Source organism: Carassius gibelio, chromosome B11 (genome assembly GCF_023724105.1).
Source record: "Carassius gibelio isolate Cgi1373 ecotype wild population from Czech Republic chromosome B11, carGib1.2-hapl.c, whole genome shotgun sequence".
In the NCBI taxonomy this organism is placed as follows: Eukaryota; Metazoa; Chordata; class Actinopteri; order Cypriniformes; family Cyprinidae; genus Carassius; species Carassius gibelio.
The window spans coordinates 10,488,444-10,506,894 of record NC_068406.1 but is presented as its reverse complement, the minus strand read 5'-3'; the positions used below and the strand labels follow the sequence as shown (position 1 = coordinate 10,506,894).

The following is an 18,451-nucleotide window of genomic DNA, read 5'->3' as shown; positions in this document are numbered from 1 at the left end:
TTTTCTTGAAAAGCATGTCTCGATATTGAGTTGTGTGGTGGACTCTCATTGCAAATAAAGGGGGAGGTTTCTTCATCCGGTCAGTATCAGCCAATAGCATGCTGTGGACTTGAGTTTAAAGACAGTGTGTGTTTCGAGGTCAGTTTCATGTGCAGGTCATGATGGATCGAGCAGCTCTCCAGGTGATTCTCTTGGGCATGTTTCTCATGTCAGCCACTTCAGACCCTGTTAAGAAGGTGAGGGTGAAATTTTACTTTAAGATAGAAGACAAAATTCTTAAATACTCTTATCAAATCAGGATAAAACAACAGATTTATATCTGTATTTGAGATCAAGGGCTAGACATACTTCATGCTTGTTGAATACACACTATTGTAATTAAATAATAATTTAAATCATTAAATGAATCAAAAGTGACCAGAAACAAAACAAAAAATTATTAGATACAAAACATATCTAGGTCAAATCATTTTTTTTTTTTTTTTTCATATTCATAAAGAAATCCTGATAGACTTTTCAAATACATTAAAAAAAGTCCCCAAACTTTTGAATAGTAGTTTTTATTATGTATTTTGATATATGATCTAGCTTGTTTTATATTATGTATGTCTTTTTTCTTAACAAAACTTCTTCTAACTGATTTATTCTCAACTGCTTGGTTTATCTGTTTAGACATTTTCATTTTGATTGCCATTGTTGACAGAAACATGCAATTTGAGTTGACAGAACCTTCTGTTGTGTACACTGTGTAGTGTGTACACTGAGATGAAGTCATCAAAACGTTATTTGTCTTTCAGTCCAAAGGCCTTTTCTCCATGCAATTTTGAGCAGTAATCATGATGACTATACTTTAATATGAGTTTACTATTCATTGTCTTAGCTCAGTGGTAGAGCATTGTGTTAAAAGTGCAAAAGGTTGTGGGTTCAATACCCAGGGAACACACATACTGGTAAAATAAAAAAAATGTTGGACTACGTCTGCTAAATGCATAAATGTAAATGTCAACAGAAAAAAAATGTGGATATATACAGCTTCTACATTAACTCCACGGTCACCAGTCGCTACGCCACAACAGTCATCACAAGCCGTGTTGCGAACACACTGAATGAATCTCAAGAGATCCAGTTTGAGGTCAAGATTCCCAAGAATGCCTTCATCAGCAAATTCAGAATGTGGGTGAACATTAGTAGTGTTATATAAGTAGAAATAAAGAGGTAAAGAAGCCATTTATAGCATGTGGGCATCAGATAAAGTAAATCTTATAATACAGCCGAACAAGAACATAATAAAGTTTTAGAAAATATACCTTCTACTAGTCCAAAAATAAATAACCTGTATGCAGTTTTTAAAGAATAAGATACAGTAGCTACCAGTAACACTACAGATGTTTTTATAAAAACAAACATGTTTAGTGGTGCTACCATTTGAGTGAGATGGATATTTTTTTATGAAATACACAGAGTTTAAGTTTCTGGTATATTAAGAGAACATCATTGTGTAACTTTCTCAATAGGACCATTGAGGGAAAAACATATGATGGGGTTGTGAAGGAAAAAGAAGCAGCTCAGCAGCAATACAATCAAGCAGTATCTCGAGGACAAAGTGCTGGACTGGTCAAGTACAGAATTTTTTTTTTAAATTAGCTCCATTAAATATGTATTTGTAATATGTTTATTAATATTCTGGGATTTCTGATTTTGATATATTTCAGATCTGTTGGAAGGACTTTAGAGGACTTTAAAACCTCAGTGACAGTGTCTGCTTTTAGTAAAGTGACCTTTGAGTTGACCTACGAGGAACTGCTAAAGCGTCGCCTCGGAAAATATGAGCTACTCATCAATGCCCAACCAATGCAGCCGGTGGCTGACTTCAAGGTAAAGGAAGAAATTAAGAAAAACATTATAATCAATTTTAAAGTACAGTTAGATGGTGTTTCTTTTCCTCACATTAGATAGATGTACACATCCAAGAGAAACCAGGAATTTCCTTCTTGGAGGTGAAAGGAGATTTGAGCACCGGTGATCTGGCCAATGCCATCAAAACCACCAGAGCAGACAAAGACGTAAGAGCTCACATGAGGGTTAAAACAGTTTAGATGTTCTCAATACACTCACACACTTCAAATAAAGTTACCAGATGAACAAACTGATCATTTCAGGCATGGGTGACCTTCTACCCCACACAAGATCAACAGACCAAGTGTAAAAGCTGTGGAGAAAATGGGCTGAACGGTGACCTGCTCATAACATACGATGTGGAGAGACAAAATCCCAAAGGAGAAATCATGGTACTTTTTTAAAATTTATTTATTTTGCACAATGCAAAAGGTCCAGAATGTACTTATTTTTCTATTTTCTCAGGTATCAAAAGGCTATTTCGTCCACTACTTTGCTCCATCTGATGTTCCACGTATTTCCAAAAATGTGGTGTTTATCATCGACCGGAGTGGTTCTATGAGCGGCCGAAAAATAAAACAGGTAAAAAATTTTATTGGATACTGCTGGAAGGTCAAATTCCTTTAGAAGATTTTTGATTGTTAATCATGCAGAGATTCCTCTACTGAAATCAGTTTGGTGTTGTTCTAAGTTAGTAACAGACTGTCCATGTCTGGGAAATGTGAGTATGCAGTCTTAATGAAGAAAGAATAACTTTTAGATATGCTATCATTGTTTAGACTCGATTGGCACTGCTAAAGATTTTAAGTGATCTTGATGAGGATGACCACTTTGGATTGATCACCTTTGACAGTGAAGTTAGCTTATGGAAGCGTGAGCTCCTCAGAGCTACTGAGGCAAATCTGGAGAATGCAAAATCTTTTGTGAAGGAGATCAGAGATAGAGGAGGTGAGTTACAGCACTAATGCTACACACGGAGTAAGAAAGTTGTACCTCACAGTGACACAACTATGTTTGGTCTTCCTTTAGCCACGGACATAAACGCTGCAGTTCTAGCAGGAGTGGACATGATCAATCGACATCCACGAGAGGGAACAGCCTCCATCCTGATCCTGCTGACTGATGGAGATCCCACTACAGGCACAGATTCACACTGACAAACACAAGCTAAACAGTGTTCTATCTTGTTTAATCAGCATACTTCATCAATAGAACATTTGTCATCCTATAATATTCATGGTTCATTAGCAGACCTGTTTATAAAGGGTTTTAGACCTAATTCAAATAATTGTAGGAAGAATGGATTATTATAATGATCAATTTGGATTTGTCAGTATTTTTCAGTGTGAGAGAAAAACAATAAGAAATATGAAATTGGCTAAATGATCCATTGCTGATCCTTCAAATAACTAAAAAACATCAATTTTTTAATTTTAAACAGGTGAAACCAACATAGAGAAGATAATGTCCAATGTGAAAAAGGCCATTGGCAATAAATTTCCCCTCTATTGTCTTGGTTTTGGATATGATGTTAACTTTGACTTCCTGACAAAGATGTCACTGGAAAATAGTGGAGTTGCTCGCAGGATTTATGAAGATTCAGACGCTGATCTACAGTTGCAGGTGAACGACAGATGATCAGCTGAGAATTCATCTTTAATTCTGAACTGTTCTGTCTTCTGTCTCTGTCTGTCCCTAAGATAAAATAGAAGCAATCAAAATCAACAAAAGATCAATGCCATACAGTACAAGTGCTATAACAAGTCTCAATTAGCTTAAGGTAGTATTACACACATGTCCGGACTTACCATGGGCCCCGCCTTTGCCCTTTTACGTTTGTTTAACCGGTTTGTCATATGTCATTCAGAATTCAGAAATCATTAGCCACATTTCCACTGCATGGGCTACAGCTTAGAACTACTACATTCGAGGCCACAATTGGTTATCACGATTGGTTGTCACATGTACTTTTAAACAGCTCCATTAAGCCTTTAGGCCCAAAGAGCGCAGATTTAGAAAGATAATGATAAATTCTCAAATGTTCACACCTCATTTCTTTACAGAAGATGATTCTATATTACTATATTAATTAATAATGTTCCACTAAATTATGCAATCATTTGATGAGTTTTTAGCACTCTTTCTCGTCTTACTGCCATTAACGTTACACATAGTGTGGTTTTGCTCCGTCAGAAAGAAAACAGAACAAACAGCTGAACCGCTGCGTCTCCGAACAGTGTTTTATACAGAGCAGCAAAGTCGTTTGCAAATGTAAATGATTACGCTTATTAAATGAATTGGTTGATTTGAACTTTGACTATAACCTAGACATTTAGCATATTAATTGTGCTATTTATGAACCTCGAAGCATATGTGTGTGCATTTTGTGTTACTCCATAATGTAATGCCCCCACCCCCCTAAGTCCTGCCCTGAGTACATGAAGCAAGGTTTTTAATAATATAATTAAAAAAGAAAATATAGAATGGAAAACGAATAGAGCAAGCTAGTGTTAGAGGCATTTTATTTATTTATTTGTTTTGCTTTTGTTAGTAGTATATTAAATAGAAAGAAAACCGATAGAATACAAAAGATTAGAAAGATACAGTAGTTAGTTTTTTTATTATTTATTTATTTTTTAAGAAAACAAGAATCAAATCTAAAAGGGACAAGTGTTATTATTTTTATTATTATTTTAAAGAATAGAATTAGAATAGAGAGTGCTAGAGTTAGAGGATAAAATGCAGATGGAAGAGATGTGTTTTTAGGAGATAACATTTCAAATTTGTTTGATTTTTAGGGCTTCTATGAAGAAGTTGCCGTCCCTCTCCTCACTGACATTCAACTTAAATACCCAGGAGGGACAAACCTTACCAAGACCAGCTTTAGTTTGTACTTCAATGGCTCTGAGATTGTGGTGTCAGGACAAATAACAGACAACAGTGTGGAGAGTTTCACCACTGAAGTCATCGCAGTATCAGTAAGATCTTTACTCTATGTTTATCAAATTGGATAAAATTTGGGAAGAGATTGTGTGGGCAGGAATTTAAAATTTTCAGCAGTCCAATGCAGTATATTTGGTATTAGAACCATTGATTGCCAGCTGTTTATAATATAGAGTTTATAATAATAATGACCACTTTGTTTTGGAAGAAAGTTCTTGATGAAAGTGGTGACAGCATTCCTAATAAAAATATTCACTATTTCCGAGTAGAAAGGCAGTAATGTGACATATCAGGACACTATAATGACAAAAGACCCCAGTGATGTCCCACCTGAGAATGAAAATTTCATGCAGAGGTTGTGGGCCTACCTTACAGTGAAGCAGCTTCTGGACAGACAGTAAGTTTATGCATTTGGGTCTATATTTGCTTACACACACACACACACTATATATATATATATATATATATATATATATCAGTGCTGTTAAACCAGTTAATTGCGATTGATCACATACCAAATAAATGTTTTTGTTTGCATTTATATTTATTATGTATACACATACTCACACAATATATATTTAAAACATTTACGTGTCTATACTTATATTCACATAATTTATAGGTAAATATATTTAATATATAAACAGCCTATTTTTCTGAAGTATGTACACATGCATATGTGAGTAGTTATATATACATACTCTAATAAATATACACAGCACACATACATATATTATGCAAACAAAAACGTTTATTTTAGATGCGATTAACCGTGATTAATCATTTGACAGCAATTCACTTTTATGAAGAGAAAATAAAACAAAACAGGGAAATAAAGTGTCCAGCTGGGGATAGTGTCCAAAACAAACAGGGGATCCGGTGTCCTCCTCGTGCCGATGGGTTCGTGTGGGTCGGGCAGGGTTCATGGAGGAAGGGTCCAGGTAAGGGGCGGAGTCTGGCCCTCTGCGGGTCCGGGGCGCGAGGTGCAGCGGCTTCATCCTCCTCGCTGGCCGCGTCGCTTGACGTGGATAGACGGCCTGGCATCCTAGCATGATGGCCGTGTAAAGGGTTGCGGTTTTCGTCCGGACCGCGGGTCCGGCAACTCACGTCTCTGGTGGCGCGGGAGTCCCTCAACGCACCCGTCCTGGACCCATGAGTACACCAGTGTGCATGCACTGGGAAAGACCGGTCTCTCAAGGAGAGGCGCGTTGGGCTTTTAAACAGCGGCGGTGATGAGGCTCCACTTCCTTCAGGTGTTCCCCATCGTCCAGCGCCCCTTCTCTCTCACACGCTCACCTGCGATGGGCGGCGATATATGACGTGGTGCCGATGACAATTATAGGGGGATGCAGCCGTATCGTCACAATATATATATGTATATATATATATATATATATATATATATATATATATATATATATATATATATATATATATATATATATATATATATATATATATATATATATGGGGGCTGTTCATATAATTAGAATATCATCAAAAACTTGATTTATTTCACTAATTCAATTCAAAAAGTGAAACTTTTGAAAATTACATAAAACTTTGTGAAAATTACATTAATTCATCAAACTTAGTGGCAAAGTAATGGCAAACCTCGTAAGTTTCTGTCTTCTGTCATTATTTCTGTCTCAGGGTGCTTCTTAAAGGACAGGAGAAAGAGGATGAAAAAAAAGAAGCTCTCAAACTCTCCCTGAAATACCAGTTTGTCACTACCCTGACCTCTATGGTTGTCACTAAGCCACAGGAAGGTGAAGTGGAAGTGGCCAACAAACCCAAAGAGGGAAAAGGGGGAGATGGATATACAGCTGATGTTGATTCTGATGAATATGACTCAGGTATGTAAAAATATTTTTTATTTTTTAATGAATTGAAATAGCAATTGATTAGTGTTTTTTTAGTAGTATGTAAAATTTACAAATGCATGTTAAATAGTAAAGGGTATTGTTAGGCACAATGCTTAGCACATCCCCATTTTTTGTGAATTTACTGCTTAAATTTTCTTTTAAAGGTTATTATTAAGGACAGAAAAAATAATCTAAAAACATTTTAATTAAGTGCCATACTGTTTGTAGAAGATAGGCCTACTGCGTCTGACATAGAGCAATGCAATGAATACTGTACAGGTGGTTTTAGCTTGACTGAAATGCTGCTGATTTGTGGCAGCATTTGCTTCTTTTTCAGTTATAAATCATCATCCTGCACAACGTGGTAAGATATTAAATTTAAAGTATTATTTATTTATTTTTTTTACTTGCATTTGGTCTCAGAACCATATAGTTCCCCTTCAGGAACTCAAGCTTTGTCAAAACACTTTGGGAACACCTTTCAGCATGAACACGCTCTGAATCAGTCCAATTGATGGATGAAACATCACGGGCATGGTGATGTAGAGACCAGGAAGCTTAAAGCACGTGCAGTGGATACAGTGGCAGCTTCTTTCATTCAGCATACACTCTGTGGTGTGTCATTCTGAAACCATTGAGTTCACAACCATGCCTAAGGCCAAAGACAAACATAAAAGTGAGAGCGGGCAGTATTATAGGCTGTGTTCCCCTCTGCCCGTGCTACATTAAGGGTCTGTGTGTTGTCTGTGTGTTGTTTGCTTGGGAGCGAAGCATGTGGAGTCAGCTGACTGCCCGCATTGTGAGCATTTGTCGATCCATATACTTCACTCCCGGAAGACTCTATTTGAGGAGGGACCCTTCACCAGCGTTCCTCGCAGCACTGGCCCCGCTTCTGCCTTGGCAGAGTGGCAGATGCTGCCATGGAGTTCGAAAATTGATCTGAAGGAGGGAAAGGAAACGGGTGAGTCCCTTCCTTCTTCCCACCCCTACCAGATCCGTCGCTCTCTCTCATGGATCAGAAGCCCGCACTGTAGTTTCTTCCCCCCGGGGGGATCTTGTGGCCGTGGAGAGACAACTCTGGTATACCTTGTCTGAGATCAAAGAGAAGGACAGGTTCTTCCTAATGGATGCACTGCTTGTGTCTTCTGGACTGTTCAGTAATGCCATCAACTCGTCGACAGGAGGCCCATAAACAAGTGGTGGCTGTCAGCGGTTCCTCCCTCAGTGTTCTCTAGCTTCTGGGTCTGCTGGGCAGCAGCATGTGCGTGAATTAAATGCCCTGGAGGGTGGATTTATTTATAAGTGTAGGGTGCCTGGTGAAGTGAGCTGATCCGCTTTCTGGTGGCTGGTGCTTCCCCTGTGCTCTCTGTGCTCTTCGGTGCCAATCAAAGTGAAAGTGCGTGTCCTGACGTGCTCCAATGTGAGTGGGCTGTCGGTCACTCGCTGCTTTCTGCAAAGAAATGAGAGAGAGATTAGACCAGCGTTGCATTCGGTTCGAGAACGTCTGCTGTGTGTGCTGTCTGCAGCGTGTGCCGCTTAAGAGTGTGCAGGCTGATGGGCAGCAGCAGTGACCGATCAGTCGGTGATGAGGACGTGCAGGTGTTCTCCGTTGGTTGCCAGGGTGATGCTGATTCATCCGGGAATGCCCGTCACACCTCCCCCCCCCTCAAGCGTCGTTCTGGTCCTGTGAACAAATGTAGAGAGTAGGGGTGAAGCTAGGGGAGGGTGGGGAATGACCCCTGACCCCTGACCCCTGATCGGCGTTCGCGTTGGCGGCCCCCGGCTCGATGGCGAACTTCAAAGTGGAAGTCCTGGAGTGCTAGGAACCAGCGAGTCACCCTGGCGTTGGTGTTCTTGGCGCAGGCCATCCACTGTAGGGGCGCGTGGTCGGTTACCAGGGTGAACTTGCGGCCCAGGAGGTAGTATAGGAGCTCCAGGACTGCCCACCTGATGGACAGGGCTTCCTTTTCCACGGCGGCGTACTTCCTCTCAGCTGGGGACTGCTTCCTGCTGATTTAAATGATCGGATGCTCCTCACCTTCCTGAATTTGGGAGAGGCCGTTCCCAGTCCCGTGTCGGAAGCATCCGTCTGCAGCAGTAAGGGGCAGCTAAAGTCTGGGGCGCGGAGTACACTATCTCACGGCCAATTCGTACATATTTTACGAGGTGGCTTATTCGTACGAATTTGTGCGACCTCACTCGTACGATTTTATACGATTTGTCTAAACCCCAGTGATGGTTAGGTTTAGGGGCGGAGTTAGGTGTAGGTCATTCGTACAAATTCATACGAATTGTGAAACTCGTAAAATATGTATGATTTGGCAACAATCATATGAATTTGTACGAGTGTGGTCGTACGAATTCGTACGAATAAGCCACCTTGTGAAAAATGTACGAATTGTCGTGAGATCGGGTTGGGGGTACCAGTCGAACTCGGAGACTTCGTTCAGGCGGCGGAAGTCATTACAAAAGCGGAGGGTGCCATCCGGCTTTGGGACCATTACAATGGGGCTGGACCATGGACTCCGGGATGGTTCTATTACCCTCAACTTCAGCATTTGTTGGACCTGATGCCTGATGATGACGTTGCATCACTCGGTCGATCCGTTCCTTCATTTGCCGGACGTGCTCGATGATGGTACGATGAGGGGCAGGCTGCTGCTCCCACGCTTCCTGGGCCACGTCCAAGAGGCCCCGAGGTTGACGGCCGAACAGAAGCTCGAAGGGGGTGAAGCCAGTTGAGGCCTGAGGAACTTTGCGGATCCCAAAGAGCACATAGGGGGGTCCCAATCCCGCTTGTCCTCCGCCGCTACGCATCTGAGCATTTGCTTGAGGGTTTGGTTAAATCTCTCTACGAGCCCATCGGTCTGGGGGTGATAGACTTTGGTCCTCAACTGCTTCACCCGTAGCAGCCTGCAGAGATCCGCTATTAGCCGGGCCATGAAGGGTGTTCCATGGTCAGTCAGGATCTCCGAGGGGAGGCCGACTCAGGCGGCTGGCCAGCAGAAACAGCTCCTGGGCGATGGACTTCGTGGTGGCCTTCCGCAGGAGGACTGCTTCTGGCTACCGGGTGGCATAGTCGACGATGACCAGGATGTGCTCATGCCCTCGGGCAGACTTCGGCAACTGCCCCACTATGTCCATTCCGATCCACTTGAAGGGCACCTTGATGATAGGCAGGGGGATGAGCAGGCTAGGAGGAGAAGTCCTGGGCGACGTGGCCTGACAGGTCGGGCAGGTTTGGCAGAACCGCTTTACTTTGGCCTCCAGGCCCGGCCAGTGGAAGCGGTCACGGATGCGTTGGGTGGTGTTGGCTGCTGCGAGGTGTCCTGCCATGGGTTGGGAATGTACCAGTTCCAGGATGGTCTCGGTCTTGGCTGGAGGCACGACTAACAATTTTTTCTCCTCCCCCCTCCACTGGGCAACACAATACAGCAGGCCATTCTCTACGACAAAATGTAGGAGAGGATGGGGCCAGGGGAGGACGTCCTCTCCATCCATGACTCGCACCTGACTCCAACAGTGCTTGAGTCGGTCGTCCTCCCGCTGTTCCTTGGCGAAGGAGTCCCCTCCAGCGGCCTGTTGGTACACATCATAGAAAAGATTAGTAGATTGGGAGGGGGCCTCACCTTCTCTCCCACTGTCAGAGACGAGCAGAGCCGGCCGGCGGCGGGGTCCAGGTGGCCACCTCGGCCTTCGACGGTTCCCCTTGGGGCTGGCAGGCTGAGCAGAGGCGGTAAGCAGCTTGTTGAAGCCAGGCCAGTCCCTTCCGAGCAATACGGCCATCAGCAGGTTTTTCACCAGGCTTACCTCCACCGGCCAGGTGCCTTGGGGGGACGAGATGACCATCTCACGGGCCGGTACTTGGCGAGTGTCTCAGTGCACACAGGTAATTGGCAGGAAGTTTTTCTGGCCGCTTCGAGGGTGGCACAACTGTATGAGGGTGACCGCACTACCTGAGTCCAGCAGGGCCCGGAATCGTCTTCCATCCACCTTCACCTCTGCTTCGGGGGCTCCCGCTGGTACTTGCTGGTGGACGATGCAGCCTGCCAGCACTGTGCCTTCGAGCGGGCTTGTATTCCCATTCGTGAAACTGCTGGGCAGCGCACACAGGGGAGAGGCCGAGCCTAGCCAGGATCTCTCGCTTGACTTTGGCATAGTTGTTGGTGGTCGTAAAGGGGAGCGAGAAGTAAGCCCTCTGTGCTTCACCGGTGAGAAGGTTGCCAGCGCACGTGCCCATTCCTCCTCGGGCCATCTCTCATGGTGGGCGCTGTTCTCGAAGACTTGAAGGAAGGCCTCCACATCGTCATCGACTGTCATTTTTGGTAACAGGCGGGTGGCTTGTGCCCGAGGCTCAGGTAGCGGAACGCGCTGGGCTGCGGCGACCCGGACGGTAGCATGTTCCTCCTCCGTCCTGCCCAGGCGAGTGGCGAGGTGTTCTGCTATTTGCTGCTGGCGGATGCTCACTTCAGCGAGGCGTTGTAAGACATCCTCCATCGCGGGGACGTCGAGCGCCGCCTTCCGTGGTGCTGATGACACAAACAGGGAAAGAGGGGGAAAAAAAATTAGGAGTTGGCGCGGTGATGTTGTTGGTAATTCTTCACTGTTTTGCCCACATTCTCCACCACTTGTCACGGGGTGAAGAATCACTCTACAAGGGGTGCGTGAATTAAATGCCCCGGAGGTTGGATATATTTATAAGTGTTGGGTGCCTGGTGAAGTGATCTGGTGGCTGGTGCTTCCCGTGTGCTCTCCGTGCTCTTCGGTGCCAATCAAAGTGAAAGTGGGTGTCCTGACGTGGTCCAATGTGGGTGGGCTGTCGGTCACTTGTTGCTTTCTGCGAAGAAATGAGAGAGGGATTAGACCAGCGTTGCATTCGGTTCGAGAACGTCTGGTGGATGCAGCATGTGCCGCTTTAGAGTGTGCAGGCTGACGGGGAGCAGCTGTGAATGTTCAGCCGGTGATGAGGACGTGCAGGTGTTTTCCGTAGGTTGCCAGGGCGATGCTGATTCCTCCGGGAACGCTCGTCACAATATATATATATATATATATATATATATATATATATATATATATATATATATATCCACCCCCCCCCAAAAAAAAAGGGGGGGCCCTGATGATAAAGACTACCTTATTTTGCTGAGAATGTTTTACTGCATGTTTAATCTGTAGCAATCTTTTTTAGTAAAGGGGATGTGTGTAATTATTTGGGTAAGCTTTATGAATCTGAAAATGCATTTGTATGTGTAAAGTGGACATAAATGTAAACATCCTTTGTCTTAAATGTTCTAAATAAATGCCAGATATATGCATGTCTTTGTTTTCATATTTCAGCCTTCCTATTGCCCAGCGGTAAGCCAAATACATTTTTACCTTTATTAAAATTGATAAATGTAATAGTTCTTTATTCATTACAACAAATACTATTTATTAAAAAAAAATTATGTACATCACAGTTCCAATGGACTATCCTGGTATGTAAAAAATATTTTTTTTATTTATTGATGTTAAATAGTTTAGTAGCTGTTGTCTGACTGATTAGTGTTTTTTAGTATGTAAAATGTAAAAATGGATATTGAATTCTAAAGGGCATTGCTGCGTACAACACAGCACAACCGCTTAACTGCAATCTTATTGATTTTATATAAAAACAAAAAGGTATTAAGGATATACAAGTTTTTTAATTTCTTTATTTTTTATGTATATCACAGCTGCAATGGATTATTCTGGTATGTCAAAATATTCTTCTTATTTATTGATGTGAAATAGTTCAGTAGCTACTGTCTAAAGGATTAGTTTTTTTTAGTATGTAAAATGTAAAACTGGATATTGAATTCTAAAGGGCTTTGTTGGTTACAACACAGCACAACCGCTTAATTGTAATCTTATTGATTTTATATATATATATATATATATATATATATATATATATATATATATATATATATATATATATATATATATATATATATATATATATATATATATATATATATATATATATATATAAGTTATTAAGGGTATACACATTTTTTTATGTTTATTACAGATGCAATGGATTATTATGGTACGTCAAAATATTCTTCTTATTTATTTATGTGAAATAGTTTAGTAGTTGTCTAACTGATTAGAGTTTTTTAGTATGTAAAATGTAAAAATGGATATTGAATTCTAAAGGGCATTGCTGTGTACTACACAGCACAACCGCTTAATTGTAATCTTATTGATTTGATATAAAAACAAAAAGGTATTAAGGATATACAAGTTTTTTAATTTCTTTATTTTTCATGTATATCACAGATGCAATGGATTATTCTGGTATGTCAAAATATTCTTATTATTTATTGATGTGAAATAGTTTAGTAGCTACTGTCTAACGGATTAGCGTTTACCATTTTTAATTTATGAGCAACTTTTAGCCATAAGATGTTTTGTGAATATATATATATATATATATATATATATATATATATATATATATATATATATATATATTTTTTTTTTTTTTTTTTTTTTTTTTTTAAGATAAAGACTCTCATGGTTTGTTAAGAATCTTTAGCTGTCACTTGTCTCTGTTTTAGGGTATAATAGTAGGAAGACTTTTAGAAATTATGACATATACTGTCATAACTGTTGCTGTGGTGGGCTGTTTATACGTGTAGGGTCTGTGTGCCAATCAGTTACACATGTCACCTTTAAAACAAACTAAACTAAATACAAAAAAATAAAATAATAAACTACAATAAATACATGCAGAATGTGGATTTAAATCCTTTACAATGTTTGCTGGTCTTAGATGGCTCCCCAACTATTCATACAACTACTCCCCCTGCTGTGCAAGGTACATACAATTTATTTATTTTTTTTATTTTTATTCTTAGTATGCATGTATTTTAAGAAATACTCATGACAGTTTGATTATATCACCAAAAGTCCATAGCAATCGTTTCCTGCTGCCTGTTGTTGGTCAGTCTAAGCCACTCTGTTTCGACGTTCCTCTTCCTCACAAACTCAGACTCCTGCAGGATTCAGCTTCAGGTTAGACATTAAGAGATGTCTGTTCTACATCTGCATATATTTAACAGGCCATCTGTCTCATGAACGTGTTTCCTTTGGTCATCCTAGAGTTCTCTATGAACGGAGAGTCTTTGAGTGAAAATCATGGATTCCATCAAATTGCTATTCATTACAAAACTAACCATCATTTGATAATAAGCACAAAGTCTATCAGTTACCATAATGGCCAGGACAAAGTTGAGATTTTGTGGGGCCAGGAACTGACCCAACACAATACAGATGGGTAAATATAAGTGTAGAAAGAACAAACTATATATTCATAAATTAACGCTAAATATTCTGCATTACATGTTCTCTTTTTTTAAACAGTTTTATTGTGATAAAACAGAGGTAGAATCCACTCACGAGTTACTCTCTATCAACAGTGTGTCTCTGGTTGTCCTGGAAAACGAAATGAATGTTACCATGGGAAATATTGGTGTTGTTATTATTTCTCATAAGAAAGATGGGGTCAAGTTTTTGTGGCCTGCCATTTGGGAACACCCAAAAGATGTTAACCTGACAGGTGTTTTAGGTAAGAGAGCAACTCACTGTAAATATTTAAACATTATTTACAGTATCAAAACTTGCCTCCTGCCGAAACTGAAGTAGCCTCCACATTGAAGGAAAAGTTTACCCAAAAAGAAATTTTGCTGACAACTTCCAGGCCATCCAAGATGTAGATGAGTTTGTTTTTATGTCAGAAGAGATGTGGAGAAATTTTGCATTACATCACTTACTCAAGATCTTCTGCAGTAAATGGGTGCCGTCAGAATGAGAGTCTAAACAGCTGATAAAAAATATCACTAAAAATCTACAAGTAATCCACACCCCTCCAGTCCTTCTTTAAAGTCTTGTGAAGTGACACATTGCATGTTTGTAACAAACAAATACATCTAAGAATTTTTTACTTCAAAGTTTTTTATTTATAATTTTTTTCAGTGACATCATCTACATTATGGATGGCTAGTGGGAAAATACATTTTCAGCAAATTTTCTTTTTTTGGGTGGAAAATTCCTTTAATAATCTTTAACCTGAACACCATTTTAAAAGAACATTGTGGCAAAAACATAATATGAATATAATCAAAATAGAAGTGATTTTATCATTTCAGTAATGTACTGTACATTGGCTAGCCAACAACTGTTTATTGTTATTAAGTAGATATTTTGGATACATAGCTAACCAACTAACGTTAAACCAACATTAGTGACAATATCTGTTGATGATCTTTAAGGAAAGTCTGATATTTCATATGTGAAGACTGAAGGATCACAAACACCAACTCTTAAGATGAAGGACAAGGAGGTGAAGACATATTTGTAAGTGATTCAGTTAATAAATGCATACAACCTTCCATAAAATGTTTTGTGCTCAATTTTATAGATTGTGTTGCCCTGTATGTTTAGAAATATTTAATTTGTGTCTGTTAATCTTAGGGAGACTGTCAGCGATTACAGATTCCATTCCACTCCTGTTCAGGAATGCTGGCTGGTCCCATTCCAGTCTGTGATGGAGGCAGAGATTTCTGATTTCACTGTCACTCAGCTTTAGAGTTAACAAACAGCGTTTCCTTTTGATTTTGATGGTTCATGTTAAGTAAATGCATCAATGGTTTAATTCTACCTGGCCTAGGAAGACATACATTCAATTGTCTTAAATATATAGTTTGCTTGATATGCTGACTTTTTGTTTTTGTTTATGAAAATTAACTTTCCACTGATTAATCCAGATTAATGCTTAATACATAAAGCTGATTGAGTTGGGTAGCTCATTTCAACAGGAGGGAACATTTAAGTCCATGAAAGTGATTTTGTGCTTTTTTGGAATAGCACAAAGTGATGTTCACTTGTAGAATGCAAGCTTCTAGAGGGCACATATGTCAGAAGTAATACATTTAGGTAAAGGGGTGCAGAGCTAGTGGTGGTTTTGTAGGCAAACATTAATGCCTTGAATTTTATGTGAGCAGCTATCGGTAATCAGTGCATACTGAAAAACAGAGGTGTGACATGAATTCTTTTTGGCTCATTAAAAATTGATCTTGCTGCAATGTTCTGGTTTATTTGTAATTGTAAATTAATTGTTGTTCTTTCATTATGCCTCCATGCTGAAAATATATATTTTTTAATATAATCAAAGAATACATGTTAAAATTGGGTATCCGAACTGATTGCACTGTATTTTTACTCTTTTTTTAAATGTAAAATAATTTTTTGTTTCTAACTGTTTTTAAATTCATTTTAATTAAGTACATTTTTAAATAATTTCAAACGTTTAAAAATTGCTTGTTTTATTTTAGTTATTTTTCTTCATGATTATTTTATGTAAAGCCCTTTGAATTACCATTGTGTACGAAATGTGCTCTATAAATAAACTTGCCTTGCCTTGCCTTATTACATCTGTTTTTCTAATTTAAATTTATGATTTAATTTTCACTCTCAGGCAAACAATATTTGAACCAAAAGATATTTGCAAATTCATCTAATATTTATTAAGGTACAATCATTAAAATAAAGGTTTCACACAGAATAAAAATTTGGGGTTTCTTAAAGAACCTTACAGTGATCAGTTTTTAAAATACCTATTTTTACTAAAGCATGAAGAACATGGTAATAATCTGAAGAAATGTTTTTCCATTCTTTAAATCTTTTGTGGAATGTAAAGGTTTCCTGGGTGTTGAAGATTCTGCACTGAAACAGAGATGTTAATAATGAACCATCTTTTTATTTATATTTTTAAGAGTGGATGTTCTCCTTAAAACTCAAGTCAAACAAGCCCTTGACAAATTTGCGGTTTAACAAACACAAACTATTGAAACAATGTACAATGCCAGCTGTTTGGTTTGTCTTGACATTTTATAAGGCTGCAAAATTGGTACATTAAAATAGCAGATCTAAGTCATCATCACTGATATAAATGTTCTTCATATTTGTTTATAAACTAAATGTTCATGTACGCACATTATATACAACAATTCAAGTGTTAATGTAAACAACATACTTGAACTTATGGAATAAATCATGATTAACTATTACCTGTATGACTTTAGGAGGGTCTTTTTCTACAGACTCTTCGACCCTGGTCCATTAGTTCCTCCCTGAATTTCTCTAACATAAAAATGTAAAGAATGGGGTTGGCCACTGTAGAAGAGGTTGCCATTATGCGTAAAAAGATAGCAAAAGGTCCAAAGTGAGGCAAAGGACCAGCCGCTTTATTACCCTCAGCTATCTGGGCAAACATCAAGCCATAGGATGGCAGCCAACAGAATGCAAAATCCAGCACAAGGGCTTTATGGTTGTCCAGCGTCCTCCAAGCAAACTGAGGCGATGCCAAGACGACCGCTGGTATCCACAGAACACCACAACTATTTTTAAACGCCCCTCTCTATGCCATTGATATGCTTTTGACTGATGGACCACAATGATGTACCGCGCAAAAGCCAAAGTGGCAAGCGTGAAGGCGCTCGCCGCTGTGCACATCGCACTCAAGAAACTCACAGACTTGCACATGAAGCTTCCAAACGGCCAGTGACGGGTTGCAATGGCGACTGTGTGGTATGGAAGACAAGAAAGGAGGAGAAGATCTGCCACACTTAATGACAGAAGAAGAACATCCGTTCCATTTGCAGTTGTTTGTTGGAGTCCTCCTGTCCTTCCTCCACTGGGCTGTCCATGTCCTCGCCACATCGTACGACAGATGACAATAAGAACCAGGATGTGTTACCAGGATGAAGCTGTCAAATATGGGTACCAACACTCGCTCAGCATCACTCAGTCCATGACCAGAACTGTTCGTCTCAGTAGTCCCATTAACCATAATGGAGTGTCCAACAATTAACAACAATCTGATTCTAAATGTAATTGGTTCTTAAATACAAGCATTATTTCCATGCAACTCGAAAAACAGTTCTACAACATTTGTGCAGCAAATACTGTAAGCATCTGGAAAAAGTTGTACTACTCTACTTCTCTTTTGAGGTGTCTCTCAGACCATTAGAAATTGTTCAAAAATGTGTCCCCAATCCTCTGGTTATACACTGCACATCCTTATCCTTCATGTAGTTTTGCCTGTGAGGTCCAGAAGAGATCGTACTGTACAGTAGTCTTGATAAAACGCTCTGGAATGCATCAATAGTTAATGATTACAGGACTTGAAGTGCAGAAATCCTGCTACTGGTTTATTCCACTTCAGGAGAAACAACATTTGCCTGAAATCGTTATTTATTTGCTGTTCCAGAGATATATTTCCACTGTAATTCCTTTACAAATATGGCAGATGCAAAGCCATGACAAGGTTGCAATACAATCAAGCAGTATCTCGAGGACAAAGTGTGCAAGTACTGGTCAAGTACGCAATGTTTAAAAATATATAGGTCCATAAAAATATCAAATTATAGTATAATTAGTAGTATGTTAGTATCTGTTTGAATTTCAGATCTGCTGGAAGGACTTTAGAGGACTTTAAAACCTCAGTGACGGTGCTGCTTTTAGTAAAGTGACCTTTGAGTTGACCTACAAGGAACTGCTAAAGCGTCGCCTCGGAAAATATGAGCTACTCATCAATGCCCAACCAGTCAGGTCAACAAGAGAACAACAACAGAATACAAGTGCCATGACAAGTCTCAGTTAGTCTAGTATAGAACGCATAGCCAGGTGTATAAAATTTTTTTTTTTTTTTTTTTTTAAAT

At 39.8% G+C, this 18,451-nt stretch overlaps 1 protein-coding gene and 1 pseudogene across 5 annotated transcripts; one reads left to right on the top strand and one right to left on the bottom strand.

Annotated features, from left to right (window-relative positions):
- Positions 1-71: 71 nt before the first annotated feature.
- Positions 72-16,157, top strand: LOC127967740 (inter-alpha-trypsin inhibitor heavy chain H3-like). Of its 5 annotated transcripts, XM_052568386.1 has the most exons (25): positions 72-236; positions 1,010-1,173; positions 1,515-1,619; positions 1,713-1,875; positions 1,953-2,063; positions 2,160-2,288; positions 2,362-2,478; positions 2,676-2,844; positions 2,926-3,036; positions 3,338-3,519; positions 4,695-4,874; positions 5,109-5,236; positions 6,493-6,695; positions 7,024-7,068; positions 12,042-12,059; positions 12,164-12,181; positions 12,419-12,436; positions 12,757-12,774; positions 13,008-13,025; positions 13,504-13,548; positions 13,641-13,745; positions 13,833-14,007; positions 14,150-14,298; positions 15,002-15,086; positions 15,204-16,157. In XM_052568386.1, the coding sequence occupies exons 1-25, from the start codon at positions 159-161 to the stop codon at positions 15,316-15,318; spliced, it is 2,649 nt and encodes an 882-aa protein (XP_052424346.1). In that variant the 5' UTR covers positions 72-158; the 3' UTR covers positions 15,319-16,157. The 5 variants fall into 5 exon arrangements, with proteins under 5 accessions (XP_052424346.1, XP_052424348.1, XP_052424350.1 ...); XM_052568388.1 differs by lacking the exons at positions 14,150-14,298; positions 15,002-15,086; positions 15,204-16,157 and having other exon boundaries at positions 7,042-7,068; positions 12,042-12,181; positions 13,833-13,981; XM_052568390.1 differs by lacking the exons at positions 7,024-7,068; positions 14,150-14,298; positions 15,002-15,086; positions 15,204-16,157 and having other exon boundaries at positions 12,042-12,181; positions 13,833-13,981.
- Positions 16,158-16,809: 652 nt separating this feature from the next.
- Positions 16,810-17,926, bottom strand: LOC127967940 (galanin receptor type 2-like; annotated as a pseudogene).
- Positions 17,927-18,451: the final 525 nt, after the last annotated feature.